The sequence below is a fragment of the Pempheris klunzingeri genome, chromosome 2 (assembly GCF_042242105.1).
Source record: "Pempheris klunzingeri isolate RE-2024b chromosome 2, fPemKlu1.hap1, whole genome shotgun sequence".
NCBI classification, from domain to species: Eukaryota; Metazoa; Chordata; class Actinopteri; order Acropomatiformes; family Pempheridae; genus Pempheris; species Pempheris klunzingeri.
In genome coordinates this window covers 19,788,618-19,805,493 of record NC_092013.1, presented here as the reverse complement: position 1 = coordinate 19,805,493, position 16,876 = coordinate 19,788,618, and the positions used below count along the sequence as shown (strand labels likewise).

General features: G+C 42.0%; 1 protein-coding gene and 1 long non-coding RNA gene across 2 annotated transcripts in view; one reads left to right on the top strand and one right to left on the bottom strand.

Moving 5' to 3' along the window:
- Positions 1–240: 240 nt before the first annotated feature.
- Positions 241–16,876, bottom strand: part of slc2a1b (solute carrier family 2 member 1b) — a 30,133-nt gene continuing 13,497 nt past the window's right edge. Inside the window, exons 2-10 of the mRNA XM_070838347.1 lie at positions 9,582–9,674; positions 6,225–6,385; positions 5,351–5,591; positions 5,001–5,163; positions 4,497–4,684; positions 4,227–4,331; positions 3,785–3,886; positions 3,473–3,676; positions 241–3,132 (exon numbers count right to left, since the gene is read on the bottom strand). Of these exons, the coding sequence (XP_070694448.1) occupies positions 2,932–3,132; positions 3,473–3,676; positions 3,785–3,886; positions 4,227–4,331; positions 4,497–4,684; positions 5,001–5,163; positions 5,351–5,591; positions 6,225–6,385; positions 9,582–9,674 (1,458 nt within the window). The 3' untranslated portion in view covers positions 241–2,931. The remainder of the gene's footprint in view (positions 3,133–3,472; positions 3,677–3,784; positions 3,887–4,226; positions 4,332–4,496; positions 4,685–5,000; positions 5,164–5,350; positions 5,592–6,224; positions 6,386–9,581; positions 9,675–16,876) is intronic.
- Positions 6,966–7,680, top strand: LOC139208631 (uncharacterized). Its single transcript, XR_011585185.1, has 3 exons — positions 6,966–7,061; positions 7,427–7,476; positions 7,557–7,680. It is a non-coding gene; the product is annotated as an uncharacterized lncRNA (long non-coding RNA).

Sequence of the window (16,876 nt, the reverse complement as noted above, 5' to 3'; positions counted from 1 at the left end):
GAGAAAAAGGAGGGTGAAAACTGGGCTTATATTTATCAGGTAATCAGAAACACAACTCCAAATGAATGGTAATGTTTTTCCATGTCTGCCAGATGTGTAAATAAGCAACTGCTTGCTAATATTTTCACCACATGAACTTAACTTACAAGTTGATAAAATGTCAACATTGTGGCCAAAATCAATTATTGAAGTTATTGAAGATTTAATTCCAACAAAAATGAGAAATTGACCCCAAAAAGCTTCAGATCTGTATGTATGATTTCTTTTATTCAGCCAATAAAGCACTTATACAAGACTGCAAGAACCATTCAAGACCTCATCCATCACAATTCATATTCCCCCGTCAGAGGCTCAAATTCCAACAGCATACACACAGACCTTTTATTATGACAAACATTAGAATATGCTCTGTGCACTAAAATGAAAACGCTACTGAATGCTTCTCATTAACACAATCCTTAAATGTACAATCTGAATTAAAACTATTGTAGTATTAGGCCACAACATATCTTCAGATATAAAATCAAAAGGGAAGAGAAGTAAGGGAGCTAAAGGCATACAGACGGACAGAGCTACAGAATGAATCATTCCTTTATCTATCAAAAAAGGTTCTTAAAGTTAAATATTCTATAAATTTGGAGTGAGAGCGGCTGTAGTGTGTTTCATATTTACATCCCGGTGTGTTTAGACCACCGAACTGTGCCATAAGAGGATTTAAAAAGCTACAAGTCACATTAAAACGGAAATGCCCGAGCAGAATCTATGTACATAAAATACAGTTTTGATATTTGCAATCGACATCAGTCTTTGTGGGGGAAATGCATCCTGTGGTGCCGTTACATGATTTTGCTGGTGAGGATATGTGAGAGGCACACAAAGGCACAGACAGTGGGTGTTACAGCGCTATAAAGATCGACTATATACACAATAATTACCAACCAATTATGGAATGATTAACAAGGATTGCGACTTCTGGATTGGATTCGAATCTATGAATATTACCATATCTATTCAGAACTGGCCCGTGTGTGTACACACTTAAATGTGCTCCGTACAAGACTTTAAAAGAATAGGAACAAATAAAACAATTCTACACATTTCCATTTCAAAACACATCAAGTAATCCATCAGCAGTATTTCAGTCTCTTCAGTAACAAAGATCCCTCGCTGAGTCAAAAAACGGCCTCAAGGTGTTTGTTTCAGCAACAAAGAAATATCACTGTGAATTATAAAGTGCTGCTAAAAAGACAACTTTCCTCAAACAACGTGTTCAAAGAGAAGAAAGGTTTAACAAGTGATACAGCAGTCATAGACAGCGATTTGGACAGTTAGGCAAAGAGGGCCACACTACTTACTATACAGTCCACATCCAAAAGAGATAGAGAGCTCTAACAGTGCTGCAGAAAGCACAAGGCACAAAACAAGCCTCACCGCAGCAATTTGTGTCCGCCTCCTTGGACACATGATGGACATTATGGAGCGAGTGCTGGGAGTTTGACCCAGTTTGACGGGGTGACAAGGACAAAGAAAACCTTCCAAAAATCTGACATCCATTTTGGTCCCCATTGTATGTTGGTTTTTTTTTTTTGTTTTTCTTTCATTTTTCTGGAGATGCTTTATAGTTGTTACAGAGGAACGGCATGCAGCAGCTCTCGGGCCGGTTCACCAGCCTTGCACAGGCTGCACAGGTAGTTTCAACTCAAACATACTTGAAGTGAAGATCGCCCTCTGACAGAAGCTTTCAGTCCGGATCAGGCTGATCTGACCTTAAAGAAGTGATGAGGCTGAAAGGCAGAACGTAAAGCGGCCTTGATTTTTTTTGACAGGCACTTAAACTCACAGCTGTTCTGGTTTTGTAAGACAGATTTTTTTTTTTTTTGGTTTTGGGGCTGCTGATTGTGAGCGCGTACTTATCTCATGTCACGGTAATACGGATGGATGACTTATTTATTCAACTTCACTGCCAAGTTCAGCGCTCTGGTACTGATCTGTGCAGATACTGCTCCTCTCGCACAGACCCATGTCAGTATTAATTTCATCAAACGTGCTGCTAAAAAGGAATGGTGTACAAACACATGAACGGTGAATGAATTTCTTTAAATATTATCTGGACACACTGAGACACACAGTTTTGTCTTCATGAGCATAAAATCTTATAAAAATGGCAGTTTCAGTTTGTCTTTTGTCAATTAATAAAAAGAGTAAAATATTTTCCAGCAGGAGTATATATATATAAGAAAAATATATAATGTGTGGAGCGTTATTAAAACCCTTACAGCAATACACCAACGTTTGTGCACTCAGTAAGTTAAAAAGCTACAAATAAGGTTTTCCTCCTCAGTGGAGCATTGGGGCCTTTTTTAAGGGCAGTGCACCATCTGGTGGGGAGAGACAAAGGCAAGCTTCGCAGCATCTACAGTGCTCGAGTCTACAGTGATACGGCTTTACAGTATGATTGACTGAGAAACAACAGCGAGAAGATCTCTACTGCTACAGTGCTCCTAAACCAGATCATCGCAAACTGACTGTATTGTAACAGGCTACGAAGAACAGAGCATAAGCACATATCGGTAATATATTCAGTGAAAAAAAGGTTTAAAAAGGTTGGTTGATTGATGCAGACACTTCTTTTCCTTCTTTAAAATACCTATAAAATATGAAAAACTTTCTCCATCTATCTTCACCTTCCCTCTCCAGCATACGCCAGGCGACATAGTGCCCATCGCGTTGTCGTTTCTTTGTGTGACACGAAGAGGGGCAGCAGAAGACGTCATGTTGGAGAATGACACAGGGCTGCTCTGTGTTTGGTGATGACGCCCGAAATGTGGTGACAGTGTGAAAATTACTCTACCAATGGATCTGTCTACTTGTAGTTAGTAGACCCTTCTCGTCTCTGAGAAAGAGTTTGTTAGAAGTTAAAAAAACAGTCACTCAGAGCTGAGAGTCAGCTCCCAGGCTGTTGAGCTCCTCCGGCGAGTGCTTCTCTCCTCCGGTGGCAGCCGTCTGGCGGAAGCCAGCCGCGATCTCGTCAAATGTCCGGCCCTTGGTCTCCGGCACTTTGAAGTATGTGAAGACGAAGAACATGAGCAGCAGCACAGTGAAGATGACAAACACGTAGGCGCCACACAGCTCCTGTTAGGACAGATAAGAGGAGAGACAGTTATTTAGTGGAGTCCTAACAAGGTCCTGTCCTCAATAAATGTTATCTGATGATGACTTTCAAGCCTTCACAAGATGAAATATGGTAGATTGAATTAGTATTAAGGAACCAAGCATCTATTCCTGTCTGGATGTCCCTGAGGTCGACTTCTTCAGTCTATTACACACAAATTATTTCAAGTGTTTAACGTTTGTATAATCATTAAGATTCAGACATGGTAAACATGCCATAATGAAAGGACTTACAGACACATAAAATAGTGTTACTTCAAAAGCCAAATACTAGATCTAAATGCATTTGTTTTCTACTCACTTCTATGTACTGGAAGCCCATTCCCACTATGAAGTTGGCGGTCCAGTTGGAGAAGCCAGCGACAGCGAAGGCTGAAGGCCTGGGTCCCTGCGAGAACAACTCTGCCACGATGAACCAGGGGATGGGACCCGGTCCGATCTCAAAGAATGCGACGAAGGCAAAAATGGCCACGATGCACAAATATGACATCCACTTGAGCTTTTCCTAAAAAGAACAGAGGTCAAGGAGGAGGTCAGTTATGACATGTAACGGCCATTATTTCGCGCGTAATCACTACACAGCTACGCTGTTGTAAGCCTGTAAGGAACCTACCAGCAGAGCCAAGGCAATAGTCATTAAGATGGCAGATCCGGCCATTCCCAGCAGCCCCAGCATGTGCAGAGACCTACGTCCTGCACGCTCTACGACAAACAGCTGCATGAAAAAATAAGAATGAGGTCAGTGCAGTACTACAAAGCAATAAAACATTTAAAACCTGTGCACAGGAAGACATTTTACACTTTACAGTTTTGACACAACATATAAGAACTCACACAGTTTTACTGCAAAGTGCTTCCTGAATTGTACAGTGCAACAACACAAACACCTCACCTCCACCTCAGATAAACACCAATAAAGGAGCTTGATAATCATTGGATTAACCATCATTTCTGGGTGAAAATATTTCTGTTACTTGATGTTTTTGACAGCTTTTGTCATCTGTACCATAACGATGATTTCACTCCAAAATTCAAAGACTTTAATCTGTACTCACCGACACCACGGTGAAAGCTGTATTAACTACACCGGCTCCAATCGTGGCATACACAGGCTGCTCGACTCCGGCTTTCTCAAAGATACGAGTGGAGTAGTAGAATACCTAAAAGGTGTGACAACCATAAATATTCAACATGAGAAAGTTGACAAGTTCTTCTATTTGTAGTGCAGCTCTAGCGTGAAACAGCATGTGAATGTGCACCGAGCACGTGTTTCTTTTTGGTGTCTGTGTGGAGCGGTGGGATGGTGTGTAGGCCTGCACACTCACAGCGTTGATGCCAGACAGCTGCTGGGAGAGCTGCAGGATGACAGCAATGATGAGGGGCTGGCGGTAGATGGGTGAGCGGAAGAGCTCCGGGATGGTCACCTTCTTCTCCCTCATCATCTGCCGGCTCTCCTCCTTCATCTCCTGCATGTCAGCGCTCACATCTGTGGTGCCTCTGAGCTTCTTCAGCACTGAAATGTGCCGTAAAAAAAGCAAGTCAAGTCAAGTCAACTGCCCTCACCCCAGCCCAGCTATGTCTTTGTCGTTTTATTTTGCTTTAATCACATCTTTGGACATTTCAGAGGCTCACTGGAGCATGTGATGATGCTTTGAATTTTAGTTTTGTTGAGTTTTAAGATAAAAATAACTGTTTTCACCACCCAATTTCTTTAAAAACACAAGACTATCAGATTGAGAAACATAAATAAATTCCATCCAGTGATACTATATAACTGAAAACATCCACTCAAAGATGTAAAACGCTCGTGTATGTGTGAGCGAGCTCACCGCTCTTGGCCTTGTTCTCTTCGTTCTTGTTGATGAGCAGGAAGCGGGGGCTCTTGGGACAGAGAGGCAACAGGATACACTGCACCACTGCAGGGATGAAGGTGAAGCCCAAGAGGAGCGGCCACAAATCATCGTTGCCCATGATTGACTCCATTCCAAACACCTGAAATCGACCCGAGCACATGTCCAACATATGAGCCACCTGCACAGCCTCTGGCGTGAAAACATTACCGAGTAGCTTGAATAAAAAAAGCCACGCGGTTGTGTTGTTATCCCACATCGTCACTAAACTTCACCGTCCATGTTACAGTATTGGAATAAAACCACTGGGACTTTTACTATCCACCAACCTGTGCGATGAGGATGCCGACGACGATGCCCAGCTGGTGGAGGGTGCCCAGGGCTCCTCTTAGGGATGTTGGGGAAACTTCACCTACATACATGGGCACGAAGCCCGTGGAGAGGCCGGAGTAGAGGCCCACCACAAAACGACCAGCGATGAGCATTTCCCAGGAGTGCGCCATCTTTGAAAAGCCCATCAGAGTGGCTGCGATGAAGGCCAGGACGTTGGCCGTGAGCATAGAGTTTCTCCTGTAGGCCACAGGGAACAAGAGAAAGTTACATTTAACAAATCACATTCAGACAGACAGACATTGTGACATGTGTTTGATTTGATCTTGTAAAAGGTCATGTAGTTTCATGAAAATTGGTCATTTATCCATACTGTGTTTATTATTCTAGTTGCTTTCTTGTGATTAGCTTTTCTGTGCCTTTTGTAACATTATTTAAGAGTGATTTGACACCAAAGCTACTTCTGAGAGTGAGTAAATTGTGTGGAGTCACATTATCATCAGCTGATTCGTGTCCTAGTGTGCAGTGTTGTTTTGTGCTCTAATAAACGGTCCAAAAAAAATAAAAAATAAAATGTTGCCTGGTACTGCACGCTGCCCAAAGAGTGCGTCTGGACCCAAATGCTTTCTATGAATTTGTGGGATGGAGTTTTTACAACCTAAAATGGGTTATCAAATTGCTCTTTTTAAATGTAGCTACAAGTTTAACTACCACACTGAACTAAAAAGGTTCAATGTAACAATCGCAGCTTTCATTTTTAACTTTTTACTGCTTATATGGAGAAAACGTATCTAATACAAGCCGTTTCTGTTAGAAAAGCCCAAAGCTGTCACGCTGTTGTAACAGCAGGGCGGGTTTTTGTTTTCTTTTTACCTTCCAAAACGGTTGACAAAGAGTCCGACGGAGAAGGAGCCAAAGATGCCACCGACAGAGAAGATGGAGACAGCGATGGACCAGATGGCTGTGAGGGTGCTCTTGGTGATGGTTTCCTGGTAGCGCTCATAATACGTCTCATTGATGAACTTCTCAATGATCTGCCACAGGGGAGAAAAAGTAATACATTACATATTTTCTATACAAATAAACAAGAAACATGCAGGCTTTGCAAACCGGTTTTCCCCCAGGACTAAATAGGATCATTCATTGTCACATTGCGTAATGAAACACAACCGCAACTTCAGTTTAGACGCAGAAAATCATCATTATAGAAGTGATATTACATCACAGTGTTACTGTCATGGATGTGGTTACAAAAGCTCTTGAGACTTAGATCTATGTTTTCCTCCTCCTCAGAGATGCTGTTACTGTGTGACCAGCTGATGGCAGCACTGCATAATCATTACCATTTCCTGGCAGCCAGGAAGTTTACCAGCCGTTGTTAAGTGTCAAGTTTCTGTTCCCCCTCTGCCCCTCCTCCATCCTCATCACAGGCGACTATGTTGACAAACACGCCCAGGCGAGCTAGTGACAGGGGTTAAGTAGCTGATCCTGCGTCTGTGCACGTGTGCGTCACAGTGACACCTCTCGTATGATTCGCAAAGGTCACCGCCCTGTCTGCAACCTCCCATAACTCTCCAGCCCCCATCCCCACCACTGTCGTCACCAAATGTGGACAGCAGCCCTGTCATGCGCCCCTGTGATACTGTAACATCACTTATGTGTGTTTTGCAAGCTGATCTGGCACCAGAGATCTGCTAAAGCTCAATGATGGTAAGTGGAATAAATACTCAGCGGTTTCCTTCTCAACAGATTATGATGGAAACATTTTTTAATAGTTTTCCTTCGGTGGAAGGGTACATATAGAATGACATTCTGACATTGCTAACACAAGACAAGCGTGATATCCGCTATCACATTGCAAGACCTCGCTGAGTGATATCACAAGTGTGTCATCAGGTGTGACCTTCATGCCATTACTAAAAAAAAAACAAAACTTTATTTAAAAGGACTCTTGTGATCTCTGGGTTTGTACATTTGCAAGCAATAGCAGAGTTCATTGTATTTGTGCACAATTTTAAGGGCACTTGTACTTGAGTGGCTCCACTTTCTGCTGCTTAATGTGTTTACATCAATAGATTTCAGAGGGACATGCTGCACTCTTCACTCCACCGCATTTATCCAACAGGTACAGTTACTCCTCAGATTAAGATTTCTTGAACGGGTGATCATGTGAAGTTACATAATGAATTTGTGTTCCCTCAATAGACTGTGCAGTCCAAACCACCAGCTGGCTCTAACCACACAATGAAGCAGGCTGTCTATTCATGCTGTCAGGCTGCCAGCATATGTTGTTGGAGCTGCCTGGTCAAGGTGAGCACTGCATTCAGCACAGAACAGGGAGAAAATAAAATGATATAATCTTTCTTCAGCCCGTGGTTGTCTTTGAACTGAATCAAGAGATTTTTCTTGTGTTCTGGCAAGTTGTATTGCTTTAGGGAGAGGAACAAAGTGGTTGGCATGAAAATCTGTAAAATCCATGAATTAAAAAACCTTTAGAAACAAACGCTATCAAGGAAAAATCGATCTCAGAAAAGTGCAGAAGCCCTGACCATTGGCATCTAAAGAGGTTCCTAAAATTAAACTAACATAAACAAAACGCAGATGACCCCTGGATCAAATTTCCAAATAAGGACACTATTTGCTTGCTGGAACGGGCAGACATGCAGCACGAGGAGGAAGAGGAACAGTGAGCTGCAGCTTGGCTCTTGAAAGAGCGTATCTAATCAGAGACGCTGTAACACGGTGCAAGGCCCATGTCACAGGCAGCACCAGCATCAGTGCAGCCTTTATCGCGCACTGGAGCACAGAGGGGAGAGGTGCCGCTGACAATATCAAGGGCTGTTATATAAAAGTTAGATGTGTAATTAAGTAATCAAGGATTAAGAGCCTGAGTTGACTAACTGTTTTTCACACTCGCTTTTCTGTTCGCACGTGACATTTCTGAGACCTCTGCGTGTTTGTGTTTGTGTGTGTGAGACCTAGGCTGAGTACTGGGAATGGGATAAAGAGCCAAGGGGGCAAGTTCACACTGGCCCAGTGTGTAACAGGCTGTATATTCACCCCCCCCCCACCCCTACTCAGTCTGCAACCCCTCACTCAGCCACTCACAAGGCAGCTCCCTGAAGCCGAACACGTGCTGTTTTCATGGCGGAGGCAAAATCTGTGGTACAGCGTGCTGCAGACGTGCAGCTTTTCTCTGCTTTGCATCATTGTAAACTGAACATCTTCAAGAATTTTTGACTGTTGGCCAGACAACACAAGCTATTTAAAGATTAACTGATTCATCTAGAAATTAAATGGCTAATCAATAACTATGATAATTGCTCTCTTTCAGATCCATAACCAGTTTACAAAACAAAAAGGCTTTCTAATGTTTAGTTTCATTACTAACAACCCATGACGATTTCCACAATTTACCAGTAAATGTCTCAAAGTCTAAAATTCCCCCTGTAACGCATGCTACCCACTTCATCTTCTCTTTATGACTCACGAGGAAGTATTTAAGTTTTACTAAATACTAAAAGGGTTTGCAGAGATGAAAAAAGTCAAAATGAATGAATAAAAAAATCAATGTCTAGGGTAGCTTTGACAGTGCGATGACATTGGAGAGGAAGTTCAGATGAAAAGAGACAACACCACAAACACACCGAGGCCTCTCTGTCTGGTGGCACACCTGTGAGCTGTGGCCAGACAGCTGTGTGGCCACAGGGCGTGTTCAGACCTACGCAAAGAAGTCATTTACACACAACGCAATATAGACATTCCCCCGGAAATGAGTTCCTTTGATGTACCTGTCTGTTAATAAAACCTACTGTAGATTTAGTCCAGAGGGGGGCATGAAAACATCTTTTTCTATTACTTTGCTTTGTTATGGGGATTTGTGACTGTCTACCTCTGTTATTTAATTACCTCTGTATTTCCTTTTCCCAGCCTGCTGCTGGTCAGTTGAGGTCCATCTTTGGGCATGGACACACTGTTTTACGCAGGAATCATTCGGAGTCTGTTAATACAGATGTTCTTGGACCAGACAGGCCTGAAAGCGGCTATTATTATCTGACCCCTCAACACAACCCGCTCCACATGTCTGTCCTGTTCTCAAATCCTCCTGTTCGTGAACAACCACTAGGATTGGGGCTAGGTTGGCAAGGAATGACAGGGAACTTACTTGCATCTTGGTGGGCTAAAAGCAGCAGTGTGATTGACATGTTTGCAGACGTGTGGGTAACTCACCTTCTGAGGGGCATTGATGACGCCGGTGTTGTAGCCGAACTGCAGGGAGCCAATCACAGCTGCCCCGACACTCAACATCAACGGGAAGGTAATCTGCAGCAAGACAACAGAGGGTGGAGCAAAGGGAAGAGAGTTTGTCAGTGAAGAGACCAGTTTGACCGGTTATTCAACATTTTAGCCAGTGGACCAGTGGATTCACTTGTCCAAGCTGAGTGCAAATACTATGATTAACAGCAGTATTGTCTTTCCAGTTGGACGGTAAGTTCTACTTAACTAGACACTCCCATACATATCAGTTTACAAAATGAAAACGAGATTATTACCAAGTCACTGACTGTGACTGTTTGTGCTCGCAGTTGTGCTTCAGCTGCAAATATCTCGTTTAACAAAATGTTCAGGTTGGTCAGCCTCTAAGTTTATCCTCACCATGTGTTTCTCGCAATTACAATGAATGCACTGTCAAAAATATATCGAAATATCCTGAAGATGCTCGTTATCAGGCCACATTATGCAACAGGATGAAATTGAATTGCCCATAAAAAGTGCCTCGGGACACCTACAGGGATACGTTGAAAGAGGATGAGCGGGAAAGAGGTGGAAAAAAACGTGGACACATCCAACAGCCAACACTCAGACACGCATCCAGATAACTGAATAAACCTGCTCCTTGGAACGGGTCCAGGTTCGACCCAGGTCTACATGTCATTGTCTGTGTTTCTGTTCCTGTTATTACAGGAGTACAGAGTTCACTTGTTGCTTGATCTCAGTAGAGCCCAGCAGATCAGTAGAGATTGTCCTCATACCAAAAAGTTAATAAACCAGAGTGGAGTATGTCTCTGTCTATATTCTCTTCTCAGACAGACAAAAAACAGCCTCTAGCTACGATCCACCTTTTTGTTGTTTACCCAAATCTGCTATCACTTCTTTTACTGACTGTATGTCTGCCGCCGAAGGAGACGTTTTCAAAAGTGACCATAAAAAAGTAAAAAAGTTTCTGCACCTGCATCACATTTTCATATCAGTCCGTCCAAAAAGTGCACACACTTTAGATTGAATTCGTAAACGGCAAAGGAGTTGCTCACTATTTCCAACTTTTATATCTCACCATCAGTCATCATGTCTGGGCGATTTATGCTTTGACTTGAGTCCTGTGATTCACACCAGATAGGTTCCTTATGGCAACAATAGGCTTGACCGTCACAAGGGTAGATGTCACCTTCCTTTATTTTGTGCAGACAACATGAAGAAAATCAGAGACACCACCAGGACGAGGATAAAACCTGCACACAGAACGTTATTTTTCTAATATAACATGTAGACCCGAGTGAGAATGAGCACAAACCAAGGACACTGATTCACACTAAACTAAAGACCTGCAGCACCTGATCCTAGTGACTTTTCTTTGAGTAAGACACTTATCAATCTATCTCTGCTTGTTGTTGGCTGTCCAACGTAAACTGTTATCTTTAAAAATATGCTAACACAACCACATAACATAATAGGAACTAGTATTCTTTAATTAGTAAGTTATAAAACAAAACAGAAACAAGCTGTTACCACAACAATGACATATTCTCACCATTGAAGCTGGCATGGTGAACTTTCATAATTTCATATTCAGCAAATCAAAAGCAATATTTGCATATAAATCCAATATTTACTCTCCTTTTCGCTCTTTGTTGAGGCCACCAACTCCTGAGGGAAATATCTGGCTCTTTAGCTGCTAGATGCTCCACTATGTGCACCAGCTAGTTGCTAACTTCTGTCTACTGTTTGGTGCTTCACACTTCACAGCTTCAGCTGTATTACTGAAGACCCAAGGAAGTGCAGAGTCAAGAGTGAGCTTATTACTAGTGTGTTACTTCAGTCAGCATTAAACACCATGTAGTGCATTGAGACTCATATTAACTGTTACATTGCCAAATAGCATGCTGTCTCTCAGATTAGGGAAGGTAGGCCGAAAATGCTAAATTGTGGTAAACTCAAACATGTAACTTTCAGAAGGAATGCTTTTGTCCCAAGAAATAGCCTGGTCCTAAATAGCTAGCTGTCAACAATGACTAGACTCCAAAGTTTATTTGGACGAATGTCATGTCTGAATCATCTTGAAGCTTCCAAAGAAGAAGATGAACACAAGAAATGACCCCACCAGGTTTCATAACGGTCAGTCAAAGGGGATTTGAAAGGATTGTGAATGCTCTTCTCTAATAACACCAAAGTGCTGCAGGCATCTTTTTAAATTGCAGGATTCCTGCAGAGGTAGCCTGGGTAACACAAAGTCAACAACTTTTTTTTGTGAGAGCCAGAATTCCTCCCCTGCATGATGAAGAGGGAGGAGAGCTTAAAGAAAAAAAAAATCCTTCTGTATGTTTTTGGAGGCAGTCACTCCAGCTTGACCAAAGACTCTTAAAGACCTGCCTACATTTCTGAACCAATAGGAACACGGCATGAGGTTCAACAAGTCCATGACAGAACTGTTTAGGCACAGAATATAAACACACACTTTTGGGCATTGTGGGCTGGGCTCTTAAAGGAGCCACGCAGCCAATGAGCAGACCAAGCAGAACTGATGCTGCTCTGTAGAGCCACAGCTCCACTGCTGATCACAAACGTACAAGAAACAGCACATGGCTTCAGTGAACTACCAGCTGCTTTTTAGTGTAAACAGCGAGATCCTGTCTGTCCCCTCTGGGAAAAATCCCCACTGGAGACTCTTCAAATCTCACCCCCTTTAGGGAATAGCTGGAAGTATTTGCTCCCTTAAAGGTGGATGTTCGAATCCAGCTGCAACTGGCTGTCAAAAGTGGGGACAGGCACGTGTGCTCAAGTGAAATCAAACGCTCCTCTGTGACATCTTTACCTTTCACCTACATACAAGCATGTAAGGAAACCTCCTGGAGGCCTCCCTGCACACATGCGGTTTGTTTAGGCCAATGAGTTTTGGACCAACTTATAGAAATCATGATGTTTCGCAACTTTCTTCAAAATTCAGTACTTTATATTTAATGTAATAAAGATGTAAAACCAACTGTGTTACTGCTAATAAAATGATACTGTTTTATGACTGGTTACATTTAGACTGAATCAGTATAGTGTAGAATGACTTTATACATGTGCTCCTGGCACACAGAGACCAGAAGCAGCAGCATAATGCATGACTTCCTCATCGGGGAAACAATGAAGTCGCACCCAAACAAAGTATTTTGTCACCATAGAATAGAAGCCCTTTTCTCGTGCCTTGGCTCTCTACCTTTAGTTATCTCCCGTTCATGTGATAGTCAGCTGAAACTTTCTCTTTTGTTTACATTTCTTAGACACTACACATAGCCTTAAATCTCATTGGAGGAGTGGGAATTCACTCTGTTTGAAGGACAGTAGTATGAAAACTGATAATGACTATAAAAAGGAGATAAAAACTATTAAACAGTTCCCAGAACAGTTCCAACAAGAGGGCACGACATCAGGTTCAGTTCAAGCAAGAGTTGACAAATTGGTTAATACCTTGTAGCTTCCAAGGGAGAAATTTAAGTATATTTTCAACCGACGATCCAGGAGATTTGGGGTTTATAATACTGTCAATAACAAGGAGAGTTCAACAACCACTTAAAGAAATCAGACTACTAGGGTCTCAATGTCTTCTGTTCACATTTTCTCACCTTCCAATTGACGATGATTGATGTGAAATAAAAAACGGTTGCAGTAAAGACAAGTGTCAGACTTGCATCAGCACATGTTTGCGATCAATGAACACATGAAGGTAATAAGCCTTTGCTGTATTTACATGATCTGTGGAGCCGATAAACATCCATGCAAATGTGTCGTTTTGCATGTGAAAAGTACGATGTGTTTGGGTGAGCAGCAAGGAAATATCTGTCTAGTCACTGCTGACAGTAGCTTTGGTTGCTTGGCACCACGGACTCTGTGCTTACTGGGCAAACAACGACAGCAGCGGGTCGGCCTGAAAGAGAGCAACTCAATAAAAGCACACGATAGAGACAAATTAGCAGAATGGAAAGTGGAGATCTGTGCAAACATGTATTGTACACACCAGCTCACACTTCGCCATGATGCTCCTTTTCTCAGCCATGTCGACAACAAACCACTTTTAGGCACTTCCACTGGATCAATGACAATGAAGTATGAGGAAATGATCTCGCAGAAGAGACTACTTTTCTCCAAATTAGGGTATGTGCAACTACAACAGCTCATATAAACCATCCCTTGGCTATTTATGCTTGGGCCATGTGTCATTAAATATCCGAAACCTCTTTAAAACATAAAGTTAATCTGTGAGATTCAACAAACGCAGAACATGATCCTGAATTCTTTCTTGCTAGCCCTCAAAGTATGCACGCAGTCATTAGATGTGACTCTACTATCAGTGAAACTACATCGACGAAAGCTTAAACACACAGATTGCCTGACAGAGCTTAAGTTACTGTTTCCTGGTTTGGCTAAGTCAGCTGACAGGGTTGACATAAATTCTTTGAAACGATGAGGATGTTGCGGTGGTCTTTTAAGGAAAAAAAAAAGTGTTTGGCCACAACAAAGAAGATGAACAGCAAACATCCTTTCAAAGTAAAAGTGAACCAAATAACCTTGACGATTAATCTTGCAATGGATTGTATACCATACTCATGTTTGTACATTTATAAAATTATCATGCTTTTTTAAAACTATGTAAACTCCTGTGTTGGAAAAAAAGAGAGCATTTCCCTCTAAGATACAGATGCAGTAGAAATAATTATAATAGAAATACTTGAGTGTACTTGCATCAGTCAGTTTAGTCACATTCCTCCGCTCGTATCTGACCATTGTTTTAACACAGGCTTGCTGCTCTCCAGTTGTGTCTCTTACTTCTCAAAAGGTATTTTGTTTAATTTGTAAAGTCAACATATAATGGCTGACAAAGGGAAATTATTCAGGCAAACATCCCAAAGGCAACTCCTAACCTCAAGACCAAAGCATAAAGTAGATCAAGTTTAAGCTGGGAGGAGACTGAGGCGTCCATAATATTTAGAATGATAAATATCTCATCAGTAATAAACAAATAATCAAATAACCATTAACAGCTTTTTTTTTAGTTAAACAAATACTGTTTTGCCTGTTAACATCAGGGGCAATCTTTTTTACTGTAACACTACGTAGTTTGTGACTCATCACATCCAGACTCCCAAATGTCTCTCTTTCCGATCAGGTCATGACCAAAAAACGCACAGGAGGCTGTGCCAGATTCTTGGTGATGGTGTACACTGCTACCATCACGTCCCTCCACACGTCACCTCTGCAGTCTCACATTACACTGCTGTGGGGAATCCAATATGTGGGCCGTCCTCACCTCAACTCCTCTCAGCTCTGTTCAGTTTTGAAGCCTCCTCATCCTGACCTGCTGTCTGTGGTGTCTGTGTTAATGGTTTTGGTGCACCACAGATGGGTGCAATTTTCTGTACTAGCACAGTGCAGCCCAAACACTGTGACTAATTCACACCTAATTTCTTCTAGGCCTAAAATGCCGTATGTGCATGCCATGTGTAGTATATCACTTTTACTAACACGACTACGCTCCTTTATTTAACCAGTTACTTTACTGTTTACTGTTTTCCTAAGGTTACAGTCCTGTTGAGTAAAAGGGATTGGCATAACTGCCTATGAAAACATGCATATTAAACACTGTATAGCAATGACAAACAGTTAAACTATTGCATGGTTGACCTGGGAAATGTTTCCTAGTGGCCTTAGAGAGATCATCATCTTAAAAGGTGCTTATTTACCTGTATGTGCTGCACATACTGTTAGTAAACACAACAGGAAAGTGCTTCAACGCCTTATCGGTCAGGGCCAGTGAAACTCAGCACAGCAGTCACAGTGAGATCAGCATTTTGTTCGGCTCTCTGTTTGGAAATGTTAGTGTGGTTAATACTAACAAGAGGACTATTATATAATAGACTTATTTTCATAGAAGGAAGACACTGTGTTTGCATTATGCGGTCTTCCACAGTCAGTACATTAGTACATTACATTAGCTTAAACTGTGAATATCTAAAAAGGTAGTCGACAAGTCAACAAAGTATGATGTAATGTGTGTAAGTGTAATAATCTATTTTCACTGTAAAAGTCATTTTATGCAGCAACAGACCACATCCGACACTTGAAACTGATTCTGCAGAGCAATCGAGGAGAGGAAATTGACATTTGACAGTCAAAGGTGAGACCAAACCTTTAGAGGTTGAACACACAAGTAAAACCAAGTTAATTTCAGCTGAACTGAAGTCAAAAGAAGCCCAGAGACACAGCGAGGCCCTGCGTGAACCCTCTGAATGAATCCACAAAGCTGTCCACAAAGCTTTCTCAAGACAGTGAATTACGCATGCACTCTGTCTTGCTCTTGTTCATCTCAATTAAAACCCTCCTAGATCTCCTAATCCCACCTTTTGGAGCAGGGCCTCATTAAGCCTCATTAGAGCACGGCTGACAGTTACAGTGTAAGACACGGTGAAGGGAGCTAGTCATGCAGATGAAAGTACATCTACTGGACTGTCTTGAGGAAGGCGACTGTTGGCAGATGACTGAAAGGCAGTGGATGGAGAGGAATTAAGCCTGTGCAATTAAGTCTGTACCATGTGAGGCTGGCTGCTGGCTCTGGACTCCCAATCAAAATACCTGTGCTGTCGAGTCTGTCAGGAATGAAATGTTTAGGGGCTGTTTCATTCAAAACAGAGCAGGTCAACTGTATGCTTGACCCCAATTACCATTTTCATTCCCCGATGAAGAAAACAAGAGGACTGAGGTGAGTTGTCAGACCAAAACAAAGAATCCTGTTATGGAGCGCAAAGCTCTTACACGGCCAACAACGTGAAGTTAGTTAAGATGGCGTGTTTTGATGGAGAGGTTGTGCAATTAGGGTGAATGACTTCTTTATAATTAGAATACAGCTTGTACAGAACAAATGAGATTTAAGGATAAGTGGAAATTTAATTAAATTGTGTTCATTTGTACATCTACCTCTAACAAAAGCCCATAAATTTAAAGCCTCAAAGGGACAACTTAATCAAACAAGAGCTCCCTGGAAAGGTTTTAATCCAAACACTGCAGCATTATCACTTCTCTAAACGTGTGCTACTTCGCTGGAAATCTAACTATAGTTCTTCAGCTTCCTTCAGAGTGTCACTCATTGAGGTTTCTTCGTACTTGACTTCATCTGCACATAACTTGGCTCAAGCGCAAGCCAGGTATGAAAATCCTGACCACGGGATGTTAATTAGCCCACGCTGAACTACTGTTTACAGACACGCAAA